General features: G+C 45.9%; 1 protein-coding gene across 1 annotated transcript in view; it reads right to left on the bottom strand.

Moving 5' to 3' along the window:
* The window catches only part of LOC126225908 (protein dissatisfaction), a 182,454-nt gene that overhangs the window by 38,829 nt on the left and 122,924 nt on the right, over window positions 1-20,701 (bottom strand). The window contains exons 4-5 of the mRNA XM_049942222.1: window positions 20,512-20,669; window positions 6,265-6,463 (exon numbers count right to left, since the gene is read on the bottom strand). Coding sequence (XP_049798179.1) covers window positions 6,265-6,463; window positions 20,512-20,669 — 357 coding nt within the window. The remainder of the gene's footprint in view (window positions 1-6,264; window positions 6,464-20,511; window positions 20,670-20,701) is intronic.

Genomic DNA, 20,701 nt, shown 5'->3' with positions numbered 1-20,701 from the left:
CAAATAGGAGAGACCATACGCTAGAATAAGAAAGGTTCCACGTCGGACAGATCAGCAGTACACAGTAAATGACACAGACACAAGCACAGAGCCGGCCGGAGTGGCCGAGCGGTTCTAGGCACTTCAGTCTGGAACCGCGCGACCGCTACGGTCGCAGGTTCGAATCCTGCCTCTGGCATGGATGTGTGTGATGTCCTTAGGTTAGTTAGGTTTAAGTAGTTATAAGTTCTAGGGGACTGATGACCTCAGAAGTTTAGTCCCATAGTGCTCAGAACCATTTGAACCATTTGAGCCACAAGCATAGATACGGAATCGGATGCTATATCACACACAAGAAGTGAGGACGAGACAAACATAAAAACATAGAAAAAGTAAGCGAAGGTTCTACAACACTACATCGAATTAATCTGAATAAAAGAACACTATGTAGCTGTTTGTTATACCATTACATAGCATGTAGCACTATCTGAAGATGTGGCATTTCTTCTTCTTTCGCTGCATCAGGTGTGACTGGCTCGAAGTTTTACCGAGCCTTCTCATCTGATGCAAATGTCTATGACATTTTAAATCAACTCTCAATCTCCACTGTTACCCTAAGTTCGGAAACATATTATAACGTAACTAATCAACACATTAAATTAAGTATTACCACTGTATAGACAACACAATTTTAACAGACGTAACCATACACCCAGAACGTATAAATGGAAAACTGTCACTTCATATGTAAGTCAAATTTTCAACTCTTGTTCCTACCATTAAATTTTAAATTTAATTACATCCATAACCTATTACGTAACTTACGAAGCGCACAATAACCCTGGGTTCGCTGTGGGACGGCAGAGGGGTGAAGTGGACTGCGGTAGCCGTCGTGGGGTTGTGGACCACTGCGGCTGCGGCAGGGACGGAACTTCTCCGTCGTTTCTAGGGCCCCCAGTTAACATACAGTACAATACAATATAACTGTAGTTTATAGTTAGTTTGTTACGTGTTACGTTGATCAATTTCACGGAAACGGTTATGGCGTGGAACGTGTCAAGTGCATAAGGCACAAAATACATGTATTAATCTTATAGATATATTTATTTCTATTCAAGAATTCGTCTATGGTATAGCAGGAGTTGTCAAGGAGCTATGATTTCAATTTATTTTTGAAACTATTACTGCAGCCAGTCATTTTATTTAATGTGGTAATTTATCGAAAATTTTTACAGCAGCATATTTTACCGCTTTCTCTGCTAAAGATAGATTAAGTAGAAGCTAGTGTAAGTCTTTATTTGGTTGGTTGGTTTGGGGAAGGAGACCAGACTGCGTGGTCATCGGTCTCATCGGATTAGGGAAGGATGGGGAAGGAAGTCGGCCGTGCCCTTTCAGAGGAACCATCCCGGCATTTGCCTGGACTGATTTAGGGAAATCACTAAGTCTTTATTTCTTCTGGTATTATAATCATGAATGTCACTATTGTTTTTAAACTGGTGAACGTTGTTGAGAAAAATATCATAAATGAGTAAATTTGCTGTGAGGATACTGTAAGAATTCCTAACCTTTTAAACAGATGCCTACAAGATGTGCGACTATGAACCCCACACATTATTCTAACCACTTTCTTTAGAGCAGTGAATACTTTTTGCCTAAGCGTTAAGTTACCTCAAAATATTATACCGTATGACATCAGAGAGTGATAGTATGTAAAGTATGTTACCTTGCTAATTCTATATCCTCAAGATTAGCAAATTATTCTGATTGCAAAAGATGCTGAACCTCGTCGCTGTAGGAGATACGAAATATGAACTTTCGAATTAAGATTCTCATCTGTATGTACACCCAAAAACTTAGTATGCTCTACCCTGGCTGCTGACTTCTGTTGATGTGTTATATTTATTGAAGGAATTGCACTTCTTGCAGTAGAAAATGGGATTTACTATGTTTTTTCCATAATTCAGAGCAAGCCCATTCGCAGAAAACCCATCAGTAACTTTTCCAAAGACATTATTTGTATTATTTTGTACTGGTGTTTCCTTTACTGGATTAATAATGATGCTTGTATCATCAGCAAACAGTGTCAGTTCACATTCTTGTTTCAGATGAGAAAGGAGGATGTATATAACGGATTAATTAGCTCACGTTGTATTTGAGGAAATGCTAGCTGATGTGAGACGTAAGAGATGGAGTGAGGTGCAGACATATTTTCTTTTATTAACTATATTTTAATGTATATAATTAAGATTTTATTGACGATCATGTTAGCGACTCTTTCAATAGCAGGCTGTGGTATGCAATATTCAGAGTAGTTTTATTACCGTTTCTCTTTAACTACGTACATTGGTATTAAGAGATGCAATGAAAGCGTTCCGTGTGCCTTGGGTTCGCGCCGAGCGAAGTGTCCTAGTCTGTCCCAGCGGTCGAGTTAAGCGGCCGCGTGAGCACGCACCGTCTACGTCATTGTCTGCTTGAACCGCGCCTCTGTGAGCAATGCACAGTGGTGTGTGTAAACAGGCATATGTGGCCTTAATCCGTGTAAAGTATTTTATGAACAAAGATTCCGGTTGTCATTTACTGGATTTTGTTACGTGTGGCATTGTGAGCGTCATTTTATTATAACGCTCGTTAGCAGTTTTATCGCTTTTATTGCTGCGTATGTCGTTCGTGAGAAAAAAGCAAATGGCATCCTTATGAAAAACTTAAACCTTCACTGCTTATCTGGTGGTTGAAGGGTTGATTCGAGGGTGGGGACCAAAAAACGAGGTGGTCTGTCCTTATTTAGGGTTTCGAAAGTTGTGGTTGGAAAGTAGTGCTTACTTGCTAGTAGATTAGCGCTCCACCAAAACTACAGTTCCCTAGTTTTGGTACGCTACATAAATGACGTAGTAAATGGTAGGTTTGTCGCTAGGACTGGTAGTATTGGTAGGGGTAGAAACATAAACTAATGTGTCACAGAGAAACTAGGAGGTGACGACTTCTCTCTGTTTGTTTCTTTGTTTGTTTCGTTGGTGGGTGGGCTGGTATTCCGCAGCTCATGGTCTAGTGGTTAGCCGGCACGGTAGCTCAGTGTGTGCGTTCAGAGGGGTAGCTACCGTCTGTAATAATAATAATAAAAAAAAACTGAGTGAACAGGTCAACGCTGAATCTGAGCGGATGTCATGGGACGTCCGCCCCGAACAAATGCAACGAACAATAAAGAACAAAATGAGACCAACAAAAAAAGAAGAAAAAAGTGGCTTCCGTTGCGGCTTCTGGATCACAGGGTCCCGGGTTCGATTCCCGGCCAGGTCTGGAATTTTCTCCGGTCGGGGTCTAGGTTTTTGTGGAGTCCACTTCATTTCATCCTCATTCTTGAAAGTGGAGAGACTGCTCAGTGAAAAGATTGGGAATTTGTACGGGCGCTGATGACCACGCAGCTCAGCCACTGACAAACCAAATATCATCATCGTTTGTTTTGCACGTAATAAGAACCGCACATCATTCAGTACTAGTTCATTATGTACTTTATATCGTTACAGAATACAAACTGCATTTTACAGTCAATAAAAATTAGTTGATCGCCTAACTTCTGCTGTTTCTTGTAACCAAGGCGGTTACTCTTGACGCAACTACGGTTTAGGTGCACAAATATACAAAATATGTATAATTATTCTTGTTATTTTGATAGAGGGTTCTTCATCATGATCAAAGGCAAGAGTTTCCTCTTTTTACTGATAATTGCGGAAGTTGTTAATGAGTAACAGAAACAGGTTTTATGTAAGTTCGAAGAAGTATTGAAGAGATGTTTGGTATATTTCTGTTTTGCATGATAAATCACTATTGTTTCTTTCATTTCTACTATAGCATCCCTCTGGTTCACGCTACAAACTAACAATTTTCGCGTAAAACATGAATTAAACATTGACAATTTCAGTTTCGATCTAAATACTGTGTACTCTTAAATAAGAGACAGGAGGATAAATATGTAGTGCGAAAAGTCCCGTAGGTTACCCGGCCCTTTATATATCCTCATAGAGTTTCTAGACGATTTATCAATTTCGGTTTTTAGGGGAATTTAGTAAGACAGTGAGCGCATACGCAAAGAATACGATCGTTATGAGGTAACGCCCGATTGGTATGCAACACACCTAAGGTACAGGTAACGTGGCTACGATGTTAACTGGGCCGGCCGCTGGTGGCCGAGCGGTTCTGGCGCTACAGTCTGGAACCGCGCGACCGCCACGTCGCAGGTTCGAATCCTGCCTCGGGCATGGATGTTTGTGTTGTCCTTAGGTTAGTTAGGTTTAAGTAGTTCTAAGTTCTAGGGGACTTATGACCTCAGCAGTTGAGTCCCATAGTGCTCAGAACCATTTGAACCATTTTTTTGATGTTAACTGGCCAAAGATTCTGGGAAAACTACCGAACTCTAAGCTTAGTTACAGTTGTCGATGGTAGCTTAGGGTAGTTTTACAGCCTCGCATCCAGAAACAGGTACGTATGACATGAGTGTTGCTTCTGAGCAGGAACATCAACAGAAGACACCAGGTGGACGGATAATCGCAAAAACTGTGGTTAGAGGACAGCTGGACCACCACAAGTTCCGCATTCGCAGCACAAAGGTGGACAGGCACATGGAATCTATAGTAAATCAGAGGAGGGAATATGCAGGAAGCAAGTTGCACTAAACACCGACTGTTCTTTGCAATGCGTTGCAAAAGTTAATTGCAATCAATCTCCGGATCTTGTAATATTATTGATTATCGTCATAATCTGAAGATGGTAACATTGTGCTGTAACTGGCAACGTGAATATCCCTAGTTGCTAAGCGATCTAGACAAAATATGGTATTATGCCAACATTTGGAGAGTGTGCAAAATAGAAATGGCCTGAAAAATACACAACTGGCCATTAAAATTGCTACACCACGAAGATGACGTGCTACAAACGCGAAATTTAACCGACAGAAAGAAGATGCACAAACAGCAGATGAGCGGCGTTGCCTGGTGAAACGTTGTTGTGATGCCTCGTGTAAGGAGGAGAAATGCGTACCATCACGTTTCCTACTTTGACAAAGGTCGGATTGTAGCCTATCGCGATTGCGGTTTATCGTATCGCGACATTGCTGCTGCGTTGGTCGAGATCCAATGACTGTTAGCAGAATATGGAATCGGTGGGTTCAGGAGGTTAATACGGAACGCCGTGCAGGATCCCAACTGGCTTCGTATCACTAGCACTCGAGATGACAGGCATCTTATCCGCATGGCTGTAACGGATCGTGCACCCACGTCTCGATCCCTGAGTCAATAGGTGGGGGCGTTTGCAAGACAACAACCATTTGCACGAACAGTTCGACGACGTTTGCAGCAGCATGGACTATCAGCTCGGAGACCATGGCTGCGGTTACCCTTGACGCTGCATCACAGACAGGAGCGCCTGCGATGGTGTACTCAACGACAAACCTGGGTGCACGAATGGCAAAACGTCATTTTTTCGGATGAATCCAGGTTCTGTTCACAGCATCATGATGGTCGCATCCATGTTTGGCGACATCGCGGTCACCTCTTGTTCGCACTGACGGCACTTTGAACAGTGGACGTTACATTTCAGATGTGTTACTACCCGAGGCTCTACCCTTCATTCGATCCCAGCGAAACAATACATTTCAGCAAGATAATGCACGACCGCATGTTGCAGATCCTGTACTGGTCTTTCTGGATACAGAAAATGTTCGACTGCTGCCCTGGCCAGCACATTCTCCAGATCTCTCAGCAATTGCAAACGTCTGGTCAATGGTGGCCGAGCAACTGGCTCATCACAATACGCCAGTCACTACTCTCGATGAACTGTGGTATCGTGTTGAAGCAGCATGGGCATTGTACCTGTACACGCCATCTAAGCTCTGTTTGACTCAATGCCCAGGCGTATCAAGGCCGTTATTATGGCCAGAGGTGATTGTTCTGGGTACTGATTTCTCAGGATCTATGCACCCATACTGCGTGAAAATGTAATCACATGTCAGTTCTAGTATAATATATTTGTCCAATGAATACCCGTTTATCAACTGCATTTCTTCTTGGTGTAGCAATTTTAATGCCCAGTAGTGTATTTCGTGCCCTTTAAGATAGACATCTCGACTTACGCCATCCGCAGACGGGGCAGATGATGCAATTTGGGTGCCTATACCTTAAGGTGCATACTTCCATTTGACAACTTGTGAGTGCTTATAGAAATAGCGGAGCATTTGGTAGGAGTTTCCCCTCTGGCTCAGGAATCGTGATCTCTCGCTCAGTACGCGTGTGTTGCCCGCTTCTGAGAGGCGCGTAGTAAAACTGGCGGGTGGTGGCGATGGCGGCGGCGGTGGCGGCGGCGGCGGCGGCGGGCCATTTAACGAGTAAATAGCTGGCGGCGCCCGGCTAAGCCGCCGTAATGGAGGAGCGCCGCGCCGCGCCTTCCGTTTGCGTGTGTCACGGCGCGGCGCCCGGGTCTGCTGCGGCTGCGGCAACTTGGGCAGGAATTAAAACAGTTTCACGGCTGGGCAGCGGCCTCGGGCCGCTAACCGGATTGGCGGCGAAGACTGCCTGCCGCGCTCTCCGCTCCGCCCCGCCTCGCTTCGATTGCCGGGAGGGAACGCGGGCCGGGGCCGCCTCGGAAAATTATCATCCGGGCCGCGAACGCTAGGCCGATTACCGCCTTCTTTCTGCTCCCTCCCTCCCTCACTGCCTATGCCCGCGAACACGCGACAGGAAACGCCGCTTACGTCCTCGTCTGATATTTACGCCACGTTTACGTCTCATTATGGGACATCCCTGCTGAACTTACATCCTACACCTCCTGAAAAAAGATAAAAAATAATTAAAAAAATAAAGCACCCAGAAAACTCGGTCGGAAGTCAGGGTAGTTTCTTGCACGAACACATCACTGGCAGGTGTGTAAGTGACTCGAGTTGAATATCTTTGCCGGCCGCAGTGGCCGAGAGGTTCTAGGCGCTTCAGTTTGGAACTGCGCGACCGCTACGGTCGCAGGTTCGAATCCTGCCTCGGGCATGGATGTGTGTGATGTCCTTAGGTTAGTTAGGTTTAACTAGTTCTAAGTTGTAGGGGATCGATGACCTCAGATGTTACGTCCCATAGTGCTCAGAGCCACTTGAAAATCTTTGTGACAGGTTGATCGGCCGCCAGAGTAAATTTGTGTGTACTGTGTTCAGTGACGTTTCCACGCCTGGAAGGATATACGAGGCGTATTCCGAAAGTGAGGTCCGATCGGTCGCGAAATGGAAACCACCACGAAAATCCGATAAAGCTTTACATAGGTGTGTTGGGCAGTGTTCTGGTATGTCTGCTGATAGCGTCACGTCTGTCTTTTCAGTTCTGAGCGCACAGTGAGCAAGTAAAGACGCCTAGAAAATAGTGTCTCCCGCCAAGAATGAGTGCCCGTGAGAGATTTCGCCTGATTTGATGCAGCCCGCACAACATAACTGTAATGCATTTTTGGACAACATGGTTGTGTAGAGAAGCAGCGATTAGTATGATTAATCAATAATACAAAAACAGTCTTAATCGCATTCATTATTGTTATAATACCGCCAACCGGTTTCAACCCGACGTAGGGGTCATCTTCTGGGCGTTTACACCATTGGTCGACTGCTGGCGGTGTCACTCCTGTCTACATAATTGCAGTTTCCTGACCACTACGTCGGGTTGAAACCGGTTGGCGGTATTATAACAATAATAAATGCCATTAAGACTGTTCTTGAATTATTGTAATGCATTTCCTTCTTCATGACAGTTCTCGGCCGCACTCTGCAGGGGCAATGAAGACGCCCCTGCAGCGTTGGTGAGTGTTTGTTTACCAACTATACAGCCCGTAATTGGCCCCCTCTGGTTTTGATCTCTACTGAGATGAAGCGCTGGCTATGAAGTCAATGTTTCGGTACAGACAACGAACTGCAGATCAGTGTAGAGAATGGGCGAAAAGTGCAGGCCGCTGCCTTCTATGACGGGAGTATTGGAAAGTTGGTACAACGCTACGACAAATGTCTCAGACTGAGAGGCGACTATGTACAGACGATTCTGGAAGGTGTGGCTAACAATTACAAATAAAACACTTTTGATTTTCACTGTGGTTTCCATTTCGCGACTGATCGGAACTTACTTTCGGAATGCGCCTCGTACAAGGTGCCGGAAACAACGCCAGATGGGAGCCACGATTGTGAGGAACACGGAGATGCCATGTATTCATATAAGATGTCATTATCAACATCTGATACAGTTTGAAACTGGACTCACTGTAGGTCTCTGCGTGGCCAGCGCTCGAATCCGGACTGGTAGCACATTGTGGTGTGACAGACGCTGATGCCGGCCGCTGTGGCCGAGTGGTTCTAGGTGTTTCAGTCCGGAACCGCGCTGCTGCTACGGTCGCAGGTTCGAATCCTGCCTCGGGCATGGATGTGTGTGATGGCCTTAGGTTAGTTAGTTTTATGGAAGTTCTAAGTCTAGGGGACTGATGACCTCAGATGTTAAGTCCCATAGTGCTTAGAGCCGTTTGAACCATTTGACAGACGCTGGCCCGATGTTCGACTGCACTGAAGTGTGAACGGGGTCTGGCGCACTCCCCGCGAATTCTCCGGCCAACCAAGTCTGACCACCACATTGGAGGATCGCGGCGCGTTACGCATCAAGAGCATCATAAATCCTTCACGATGGGCCTTGCATCTGGGATGGATTATTGGTCTCCCTGCGAATTTTTTGTCATCCCACACCATTTGTCAGAGACAAGCAAGAGGCGGAGTAGCGAATTACAGTCCCACGTACAGGATACCATTCACACCACAACGGAAACGGCCGCGTCTGGACTGCTGCCGTGACCGGGAAGCATGGAGTGTTCAGGAATGAGACCGCACTGTGTTCAGCAGCACCCGGGATGACGGTAGTAGCCGACTATGGCGGTGGCCTCGGAAGAGCTCTCATTCCTCCAGTGTTTTGGAGAGACACAGCGTTTTAGAAAGCATCACTCGTGCGAAACTCAGCTTGCCCTGTTCTCACATTATATACCGGGAACCATGCATGAAGGCCAACACGCAGACTGCAAACCTCTAGATTTGCGGAAAGCATTTGACACGGTGCCTCACTGCAGGTTGTTAACGAAGGTACGAGCATGTGGAATAAGTTCACAGATACGCAATGTGATCCGAAGTATCCGGACACCCCCAAAAACATACTTTTTTCATGTTAGGTGCATTGTGCTGCCACCTACTGCCAGGTACTCCATATCAGCCACCTCACTAGTCATTAGACATCGTGGGAGAGCAGAATGGGGCGCTCCGCGGAACTCACGGACTTCGAACGTGGTCAGGTGTTGGCTGTCACTTGTGCCAAACGTCTGTACGCGAGATTTCCACACTCCTAAACATCCCTAGGTCCACTGTTTCCGATGTGATAGAGAAGTGGAAACGTGAAGGGACACGTACAGCGCAAGAGCGCACAGGCCGACCTCGGCTGGTGACTGACAGACCGCCGACAGTTGAAGAGGGTCGTAATGTGTAAGACAGACATCTATCCAGGCCATCACACAGGAATTCCAAACTGAATCCGGATCCACTGCAAGTACTATGATAGTTAGGCGGGAGGTGAGAAAACTTGGATTTCATGGTCAGGCGGCTGCTCATAAGGCACGCATCTCGCCGGTAAATGCCAAACGATGACTCACTTGGTGTAACGAGCGTAAAATTGGACGACTGAATAGTGGAGAAACGTTGTGTGGAGTGATGAACCACGGTACACAATGTGGCGATCCGATGGCAGGGTGTGGGTATGGCGAATGCCCGGTGAACGTCATCTGCCATCGTGTGTAGTGCCAACAGTAAAATCCGGAAGTAGTGGTGTTATGGTGTGGTCGTGTTTTCATGGAGGGGGATTGAACCCCTTGTTGTTTTGCGTGACACTATCACAGCACAAACCCACATTGATGTTTTAAGCACCTTCTTGGTTCCCACTGTTGAAGAGCAATTTGGGGATGACGATTGCATCTTTCAACACTATCGAGCACCTGTTCATAATGCACTGCCTGTGGCGGAGTGGTTACACGACAGTAACATCCCTGTAATGGACTGGCCTGCACCGAGCCCTGACCTGAATCCCATAGAACACCTTTGGGATGTTTTGCAAAGCCGACTTCTTGCCAGGCCTCACCGACCGACATCGATACCTCTCCTCAGTGCACCACTCCGTGAAGAATAGGCTGCCATTCCCCAAGAAACCTTCCAGCGCCTGACTGAACGCATGTCTGCGAGAGTGGAAGCTGTCATCAAGGCTCAGGGTGGGCCAACACCATACTGAATTCCAGCATTACCGATGGAGGGCGGCACGAACTTGAAAGTCATTTTTAGGCAGGTATCCGCATAATTTAGATCATTAGTGTAGGTGAGCGGCTCGGAGACTTCTTAAATAACAGAACCCAGTTCGTTGTCCTCGACGGCGAGTGTTCATCAGAGACAAGGGTATCATTAGGAGCGCACCCGGAAAGTGTGATAGGACGCTGTTGTTCTTTATGTACATAAATCATTTAATGGACAGGGTGGGCAGCAGTCTGCAGTTTTTTGCTGATGATGCTGTGGTGTACGGTAAGGTGTCGAAGTTGAGTTACTGTAGGAGGATACAGGACGACTTAGACAAAATTTCCAGTTGGTGTGATGAATGGCAGCTAGCCCTAATTCTGGAAAACTGTAAGTTAATGCGGATGAGTAGGAAGAACAAACCTGTTATGTTCGGATACAGTAATAGTAGTGTCCAACTTTACACAGTCACGTCGTTTAAATATCAGGGCGTAACTTCGAAAAGCGATATGAGTTGGAACGAGCGTGTGAGAAATGTGGCAGTGAAGCCGAATGGTCGACTTCGATTTGTTGTGAGAATTTTAGGAAAGTGTGGTTCATCTGTAAAGAAGACCTCATACAGGACGCTGTTGCGACCTATTATTGAATGCTGCTCTAGTGTTTTGGATCCGTACCAGGTCGGATTGAAGGAAGACATTGAAGCAATTCAGAGGCGGGCTGATAGAGTTATTGCCGATAGGTTCGGACAGCATGTTGGTGATACTGAGATGCATCGGGGACGTAAATGGGAATGTTTGGAGGGAAGGCGACGTTCTTTTCGAGAGACAATGTTGACTAAATTTAGAGAACCGGCATTTGAAGCTGACTGCAGAACGATTCTGATGCCTCCAACATACACCGCGCGCAAGGACCACGAAGATAAAATACGAGAAATTGGGGCTCATACGTAGGCTTACAGACAGTCGTATTTGCAAGTGGAACAGGAAGGGAACTGACAAGTAGTGGTACAGGATACCCTCCGTCACGCACCGTGACTTGCGGAGTATGTATGTAGATGTAGACACAGCGGTTTTACGAGGCCTACGAGAAAGACAGGCCGCTGCGCGTACGTCACGAAGGTAGTCCTGCGCTCGCTCGCTCAATCAGCAAACTACGTTTCTACACCTGTTAACTCGTAACTAGGCGTGTCCGTACAAACGAATACTGGATCTTCTACTGGAATTCGCTATTATGGAATCTTACTGTCATTAGTCCATTAATGATGGCAAGTCCATGGGCCTACTTTTATTTTGTTACGGCTGTACTGGCGTATAATAAAATAAAATCATGCTAAAATGATTATCAGTTGCGTGAGGCACCACTTCCAGCATGTAATGAGTACTGTTAAGCAGAAGAGACTAAATGCTATAAACAAGCCGTTATACCACTTATATCGAGTACTAATCTTAAATAAAATTTTGCTGTAGTACTGTTAATCAGTAAGACTTCATAAAAGCAGATTCCAATGGAAGATTCAATTCTCGTCAGTACTTACACGCCCAGCTGCGAGTTAACAGGTTTAGAAACGCATTTTGTCTGCTGAGCTGAGCGAGCGAGTGAGTTCAGGACTACCTTCGTGACGTACGCGCCGCGGACTGTCTTTCTCGTGGGCGTCGGCAGTGCTGACGTCATGCTGTGTGGAGACGTCGCGTATTACTTGTGGTCCTACCTGGTGGTGACTGGCGCAACTCTGACAGGCACGTCACGGACGTGCTGGGCTACTTCACGTGTTCACCTCTCATGCGACAGTATCGCGGTGCCGTGGTGGTGGTGGTTAGTTTTTAACGTCCCATCGACAACGAGGTCATTAGAGACGGAGCGCAAGCTCGGGTTAGGGAAGGATTGGGAAGGAAATCGCCCGTGCCCTTTCAAAGGAACCATCCCGGCATTTGCCTGAAACGATTTAGGGAAATCACGGAAAACCTAAATCACGATGGCCGGAGACGGGATTGAACCGTCGTCCTCCCGAATGCGAGTTCAGTGCGCGGTGCCGTTTTCCATCAACAACACTCGTCCACACGTGGCAGATGTGTATATGAACCGTCCGCGTGATGTTGAGGTACTCCCGTGGCTAGCAATCTACATCTACATCTACATCTACATGGATACTCTGCAAATCACATTTAAGTGCCTGGCAGAGGGTTCATCGAACCATATTCACAATTCTCTATTATTGCAATCTCATATAGCGCGCGGAAAGAACACCTGTATCTTTCAGTACGAGCTCTGAATTTCCCTTATTTTATCTTGGTGATCGTTCCTCCCTATGTAGGTCGGTGTCACAAAATATTTTCGCATTCGGAGGAGAAAGTTGGTGATTGGAATTTCGTGAGAAGATTCCGTCGCAACGAAAAACGCCTTTCTTTTAATGATGTCCAGCCCAAATCCTGTACCATTTTTGTGACACTCTCTCCCATATTTCGCAATAATACAAAACGTGCTGCCTTTCTTTGAGCTTTTTCGATGTACTCCGTTAGTCCTATCTGGTAAGGATCCCACACCTCGCAGCAGTATTCTAAAAGAGGACGGACAAACGTAGTGTAGGCAGTCTCCTTAGTAGGTCTGTTACATTTTCTAAGTGTCCTGCCAATAAAACGCAGCCGTTTGTTAGCCTTCCCCACAACATTTTCTATTTGTTCCTTCCAATTTATGTTGTTCGTAATTGTAATACCTGGGTATTTAGTTGAATTTACGCCTTTTAGATGAGATTGATTTATTGTGTAACCGAAGTTTAACGAGTTCCTTTTAGCACTGATGTGGAAGACCTCACACATTTCGTTTGTAAGGTCAACTGTCAATTTTCGCACCATTCAGATATCTTTTCTAAATCGTTTTGCAATTTTTTTGGTCTTCTGATGAGTTTATTAGTCGATAAACGAGAGCGTCATCAGCGAACAACCGAAGACAGCTGCTCAGATTGTCTCCAAAATCGTTTATATAGATAAGGATCAGCAAAGAGCCTATAACACTACCTTGGGGAACGCCACAAATCACTTCTGTTTTACTCGATGACTTTCCGCCAATTACTACGAACTGTGACCTCTATGACACGAAATCACAAATCCAGTCACATAACTGAGACGATATTCCATAAGCACGCAATTTCACTATGAGCCGCTTGTATGGTACAGTGTCAAAAGCCTTCCGGAAATCCAGAAATACGGAATCGATCTGAAATCCCTTGTCAATAGCACTCAACACTTGATGTGAATAAAGAGGCAGTAGTATTCCACAGGAACGATGTTTTCTAAACCCATGTTGACTGTGTGTCAATAGACCATTTTCTTCGAGGTAATTCATAATGTTCGAACGCAATGTTGTTTTTGTTGTGGTCTTCAGTCCTGAGACTGGTTTGATGCAGCTCTCCATGCTACTCTATCCTGTGCAAGCTTCTTCATCTCCCAGTACCTACTGCAACCTACATCCTTCTGAATCTGCTTAGCGTATTCATCTCTTGGTCTCCCTCTACGATTTTTACCCTCCACGCTGCCCTCCAATGCTAAATTTGTGATCCCTTGATGCCTCAAAACATGTCCTACCAACCGATCCCTTCTTCTAGTAAAGTTGTGCCACAAACTTCTCTTCTCCCCAATACTATTCAACACCTCCTCATTAGTTATGTGATCTACCCATCTAATCTTCAGCATTCTTCTGTAGCACCACATTTCGAAAGCTTCTATTCTCTTCTTGTCCAAACTAGTTATCGTCCATGTTTCACTTCCATACATGGCTACACTCCATACAAATACTTTCAGAAACGACTTCCTGACACTTAAGTCTATACTCGACGTTAACAAATTTCTCTTCTTCAGAAACGATTTCCTTGCCATTGCCAGTCTACATTTTATACCCTCTCTACTTCGACCATCATCAGTTATTTTACTCCCTAAATAGCAAACCTCCTTTACTACTTTAAGTGTCTCATTTCCTAACCTAATTCCCTCAGCATCACCCGATTTAATTTGACTACATTCCATTATCCTCGTTTTGCTTTTGTTGATGTTCATCTTATATCCTCCTTTCAAGACACTGTCCATTCCGTTCAACTGCTCTTCCAAGTCCTTTGCTGTCTCTGACAGAATTACAATGTCATCGGCGAACCTCAAAGTTTTTACTTCTTCTCCATGAATTTTAATACCTACTCCGAATTTTTCTTTTGATTCCTTTACTGCTTGTTCAATATACAGATTGAATAACATCGGGGAGAGGCTAAAACCCTGTCTCACTCCTTTCCCAACCACTGCTCCCCTTTCATGCCCCTCGACTCTTATAACTGCCATCTGGTTTCTGTACAAATTGTAAATAGCCTTTCGCTCCCTGTATTTTACCCCTACCACCTTCAGGATTTGAAAGAGAGTATTCCAGTTAACATTGTCAAAAGCTTTCTCTAAGTCTACAAATGCTAGAAACGTAGGTTTGCCTTTCCTTAACCTTTCTTCTAAGATAAGTCGTAAGGTTAGTATTGCCTCACGTGTTCCAACATTTCTGCGGAATCCAAACTGATCTTCCCCGAGGTCCGCTTCTACCAGTTTTTCCATTCGTCTGTAAATAATTCGCGTTATTATTTTGCAGCTGTGACTTATTAAACTGATAGTTCGGTAATTTTCACATCTGTCAACACCTGCTTTCTTTGGGATTGGAATTATTATATTCTTCTTGAAATCTGAGGGTATTTCGCCTGTCTCATACATCTTGCTCACCAGATGGTAGAGGTTTGTCATGACTGGCTCTCCCAAGGCCATCAGTAATTCTAATGGAATGTTGTCTACTCCCGGGGCCTTGTTTCGACTCAGGTCTTTCAGTGCTCTGTCAAACTCTTCACGCAGTATCATATCTCCCATTTCATCATCATCTACATCCTCTTCCATTTCCATAATATTGTCCTCAAGCTCATCGCCCTTGTATAAACTCTCTATATACTCCTTCCACCTTTCTGCAAATGGGTTCAAATGGCTCTGAGCACTATGGGACTCAACTGCTGAGGTCATTAGTCCCCTAGAACTTAGAACTAGTTAAACCTAACTAACCTAAGGACATCACAAACATCCATGCCCGAGGCAGGATTCGAACCTGCGACCGTAGCGGTCTTGCGGTTCCAGACTGCAGCGCCTTTAACCGCACGGCCACTTCGGCCGGCTCCACCTTTCTGCCTTCCCTTCTTTACTTAGAACTGGATTTCCTTCTGAGTTCTTGATATTGATACAAGTGGTTCTCTTCTCTCCAAAGATCTCTTTAATTTTCCTGTAGGCAGTATCTATCTTACCCCTAGTGAGACAAGCCTCTACATCCTTATACTTGTCCTCTAGCCATCCCTGCTTAGCCATTTTGCACTTCCTGTCGATATTATTTTTGAGACGTTTGTATTCCTTTTTGCCTGCTTCATTTACTGCATTTTTATATTTTCTCCTTTCATCAATTAAATTCAATATTTCTTCTGTTACCCAAGGATTTCTATTAGCCCTCGTCTTTTTACCTACTTGATCGTCTGCTGCCTTCACTACTTCATCCCTTAAAGCTACCCATTCTTCTTCTACTGTATTTCTTTCCCCCATTCCTGTCAATTGTTCCCTTATGCTCTCCCTGAAACTCTGTACAACCTCTGGTTCTTTCAGTTTATCCAGGTCCCATCTCATTAAATTCCCACTTTTTGCAGTTTCTTCAGTTTTAATCTACAGGTCATAACCAATAGATTGTGGTCAGAATCCACATCTGCCCCTGGAAATGTCTTACAATTTAAAACCTGGTTCCTAAATCTCTGTCTTACCATTATATAATCTATCTGATACCTTTTAGTATCTCCAGGATTCTTCCAGGTGTACAACCTTCTTTTATGATTCTTGAACCGAGTGTTAGCTATGATTAAGTCATGCTCTGTGCACAATTCTACAAGGCAGCTTCCTCTGTCATTTCTTCCCCCCAATCGATATTCTCCTACTATGTTTCCTTCTCTCCCTTTTCCTACTGACGAATTCCAGTCTCCCATGACTATTAAATTTTCGTCTCCCTTCACTACCTGAATAATTTCTTTTATCTCGTCATACATTTCATCAATTTCTTCATCATCTGCAGAGCTAGTTGGCATATAAACTTGTACTACTGTAGTAGGCATGGGCTTTGTGTCTATCTTGGCCACAATAATGCGTTCACTATGCTGTTTGTAGTAGCTAACCCGCACTCCTATTTTTTTATTCATTATTAAACCTACTCCTGCATTACCCCTATTTGATTTTGTATTTATAACCCTGTATTCACCTGACCAAAAGTCTTGTTCCTCCTGCCACCGAACTTCACTAATTCCCACTATATCTAACTTTAACCTATCCATTTCCCTTTTTAAATTTTCTAACCTACCTGCCCGATTAAGGGATCTGACATTCCACGCTCCGATCCGTAGAACGCCAGTTTTCTTTCTCCTGATAACGACGTCCTCTTGAGTAGTCCCTGCCCGGAGATCCGAATGGGGGACTATTTTACCTCCGGAATATTTTACCCAAGAGGACGCCATCATCATTTAATCATACAGTAAAGCTACATGTCCTCGAGAAAAATTACGGCTGTAGTTTCCCCTTGCTTTCAGCCGTTCGCAGTACCAGCACAGCAAGGCCGTTTTGGTTAATGTTACAAGGCCAGATCAGTCAATCATCGAGACTGTTGCCCCTGCAACTACTGAAAAGGCTGCTGCCCCTCTTCAGGAACCACATGTTTGTCTGGCCTCTCAACAGATACCCCTCCGTTGTGGTTGCACCTACGGTACGGCCATCTGTATCGCTGAGGCACGCAAGCCTCCCCACCAACGGCAAGGTTCATGGTTCATGGGGGGTCGAACACAATATATGTTCTAAAATCCTGCCGCATATCAACGTTAACGATATGGGCCTGTAATTTAGTGGATTACTACTACTTCCTTTCTTGTATATTGGTGTGACCTGTGCAACTTTCCAGTCTTTGGGTACGGATCTTTCGTCGAGCGAACGGTTGTATATGATTGTTAAGTATGGAGCTAATGCATCAGCATACTCCGAAAGGAACCTAATTGGTATACAGCATGTACCAGAAGACTTCGTCTTATTAAGTGCTTTAAGTTGCTTCACTACTCCACATATTCTGATATGTGTCCCTGTTGAAAATGTGTGGAACCAACACCGACGTCGACTGCCAGGGTTGCGAACACCAGTTACGACAGCTGCGGGCCAGCTTGCCTCAGGAGGACGAAGAGCGGCTTTGTGACACCGTCTTCAACAGAGTCTGTGAACGCCGCTCAGTACTCCCACAGGAGGCACAACGCCGTACAAATACGTGGGCGCGTACTGCGAATTTTTTTTGTAGATTTGAATAGATTTTGTAATGACTGCAGTAACTTCACTTATTATGCTTTCAAGCCAAGAAGGTTCACTTCGCTTTCTCCTCCCCCTATGGACGCTTAACTTTGTAAGTCACACAGCATATGTCCTTGTGACAGGAACTACACTCCTGGAAATTGAAATAAGAACACCGTGAATTCATTGTCCCAGGAAGGGGAAACTTTATTGACACATTCCTGGGGTCAGATACATCACATGATCACACTGACAGAACCACAGGCACATAGACACAGGCAACAGAGCATGCACAATGTCGGCACTAGTACAGTGTATATCCACCTTTCGCAGCAATGCAGGCTGCTATTCTCCCATGGAGACGATCGTAGAGATGCTGGATGTAGTCCTGTGGAACGGCTTGCCATGCCATTTCCACCTGGCGCCTCAGTTGGACCAGCGTTCGTGCTGGACGTGCAGACCGCGTGAGACGACGCTTCATCGAGTCCCAAACATGCTCAATGGGGGACAGATCCGGAGATCTTGCTGGCCAGGGTAGTTGACTTACACCTTCTAGAGCACGTTGGGTGGCACGGGATACATGCGGACGTGCATTGTCCTGTTGGAACAGCAAGTTCCCTTGCCGGTCTAGGAATGGTAGAACGATGGGTTCGATGACGGTTTGGATGTACCGTGCACTATTCAGTGTCCCCTCGACGATCACCAGTGGTGTACGGCCAGTGTAGGAGATCGCTCCCCACACCATGATGCCGGGTGTTGGCCCTGTGTGCCTCGGTCGTATGCAGTCCTGATTGTGGCGCTCACCTGCACGGCGCCAAACACGCATACGACCATCATTGGCACCAAGGCAGAAGCGACTCTCATCACTGAAGACGACACGTCTCCATTCGTCCCTCCATTCACGCCTGTCGCGACACCACTGGAGGCGGGCTGCACGATGTTGGGGCGTGAGCGGAAGACGGCCTAACGGTGTGCGGGACCGTAGCCTAGCTTCATGGAGACGGTTGCGAATGGTCCTCGCCGATACCCCAGGAGCAACAGTGTCCCTAATTTGCTGGGAAGTGGCGGTGCGGTCCCCTACGGCACTGCGTAGGATCCTACGGTCTTGGCGTGCATCCGTGCGTCGCTGCGGTCCGGTCCCAGGTCGACGGGCACGTGCACCTTCCGCCGACCACTGGCGACAACATCGATGTACTGTGGAGACCTCACGCCCCACGTGTTGAGCAATTCGGCGGTACGTCCACCCGGCCTCCCGCATGCCCACTATACGCCCTCGCTCAAAGTGCGTCAACTGCACATACGGTTCACGTCCACGCTGTCGCGGCATGCTACCAGTGTTAAAGACTGCGATGGAGCTCCGTATGCCACGGCAAACTGGCTGACACTGACGGCGGCGGTGCACAAATGGTGCGCAGCTAGCGCTATTCGACGGCCAACACCGCGGTTCCTGGTGTGTCCGCTGTGCCGTGCGTGTGATCATTGCTTGTACAGCCCTCTCGCAGTGTCCGGAGCAAGTATGGTGGGTCTGACACACCGGTGTCAATGTGTTCTTTTTTCCATTTCCAGGAGTGTATATACAAAAAGGAATAGGTCTTGTAGTTACTTAATACGTCGACATACGCGAACCAGGGTCATTTGCGTGTCAGCACTTGTAGCAGTGCGTGAATCGCTCCCAGGCTACTACAGGCAGAAGCATCCGGAATGTTCAGAAGACGTAAAGTCGAAATTATGATGATGAGTGAATGAGAATTTTGGGATAAGGAAGTGAAGATCAAAGATGAATATCTAGTTTACCATTGGTACTTAGAACTTACTCCTTTAATATTTTATCCATTTTCGCCAACTGCAGTTGTATATATCTAAATAAGCAGCAACCAACTTGCATACAAGAAATTCAATTTGTTAAGGGGTTTCAAGTAGCGGGTGATCAAAAAGTTAGTATAAATTTGAAAACTTAATAAACCACGGAATAATGTGGATAGAGAGGTAAAAATTGACACACATGCTTGGAATGACGTGGGGTTTTATTAGAACAAAAAAAAAAAAGTATTGCTAGACGCGTGAAAGATCTCTTGCGCGCGTCGTTTGGTGATGATCGTGTGCTCAGCCGCCACTTTCGTCATGCTTGGCCTCCCAAGTCCCCAGACCTCAGTCCGTACGATTATTGGCTTTGGGGTTACCTGAAGTCGCAAGTGTATCGTGATCGACCGACATTTCTAGGGATGCTGAAAGACAACACCCGACGCCAATGCCTCACCATAACTCCGGACATGCTTTACAGTGCTGTTCACAACATTATTCCTCGACTACAGCTATTGTTGAGGAATGTAAAGAACACCATCTTTGCTTTGTCTTACTTTGTTATGCTAATTATTGCTATTCTGATCAGATGAAGCGCCATCTGTCGGACATTTTTTGAACGTTTGTATTTTTTTGGTTCTAATAAAACCCCATGTCATTGCAAGCATGTGTGTCAATTTGTACCTCCGTATCTACATTATTCCGTGATTTATTCAGTTTTCAAATTTATACTGACTTTTTGATCACCCGGTATTTAGTACCCTTTTTCGGAAGGTTCCAACAATCGCGTTATTTGCGAGTGTCAACAAGATGCATGCAACGTATTGCTGTGATCATGTGGTTCATGGTAGCTGCACAAAAAAAGGTATGACATCAGCATAGCAATATGCTTCTCATATCTTATTGTTGACACTCGCAAATAACGCGATTCTCATGATCTCCTGAAGGAGGACACTAAGCACTTGAAACTTGATATCAACCTGAATTTCTTTCCTGCAAGTGGCTGCTGATTATTGCACCGTACCGTGGTGTGCGACAGGCGAGTAACTGCCACTGCAGCGGTACAGTACGGCAGCGCAGCCGCCTGCGCCCCTCCCAGTCGGGTGGAGGGGGGCGCGGCCGCTCGCGAAACGCAGTGTCCAGACGCGAGGAGCTGCCCAGCTGCCTGTCAGGAGCAGCGGGCGAGGCGGCGGCCCGGCTGCCGCTCTGCGCGCGCACACCGACTGAATGCGGGCGTGTATCGGGCTGTTTGAAC

The sequence above is a fragment of the Schistocerca nitens genome, chromosome 1 (assembly GCF_023898315.1).
Source record: "Schistocerca nitens isolate TAMUIC-IGC-003100 chromosome 1, iqSchNite1.1, whole genome shotgun sequence".
In the NCBI taxonomy this organism is placed as follows: Eukaryota; Metazoa; Arthropoda; class Insecta; order Orthoptera; family Acrididae; genus Schistocerca; species Schistocerca nitens.
This window is presented reverse-complemented; position numbering and strand designations above follow the sequence as displayed.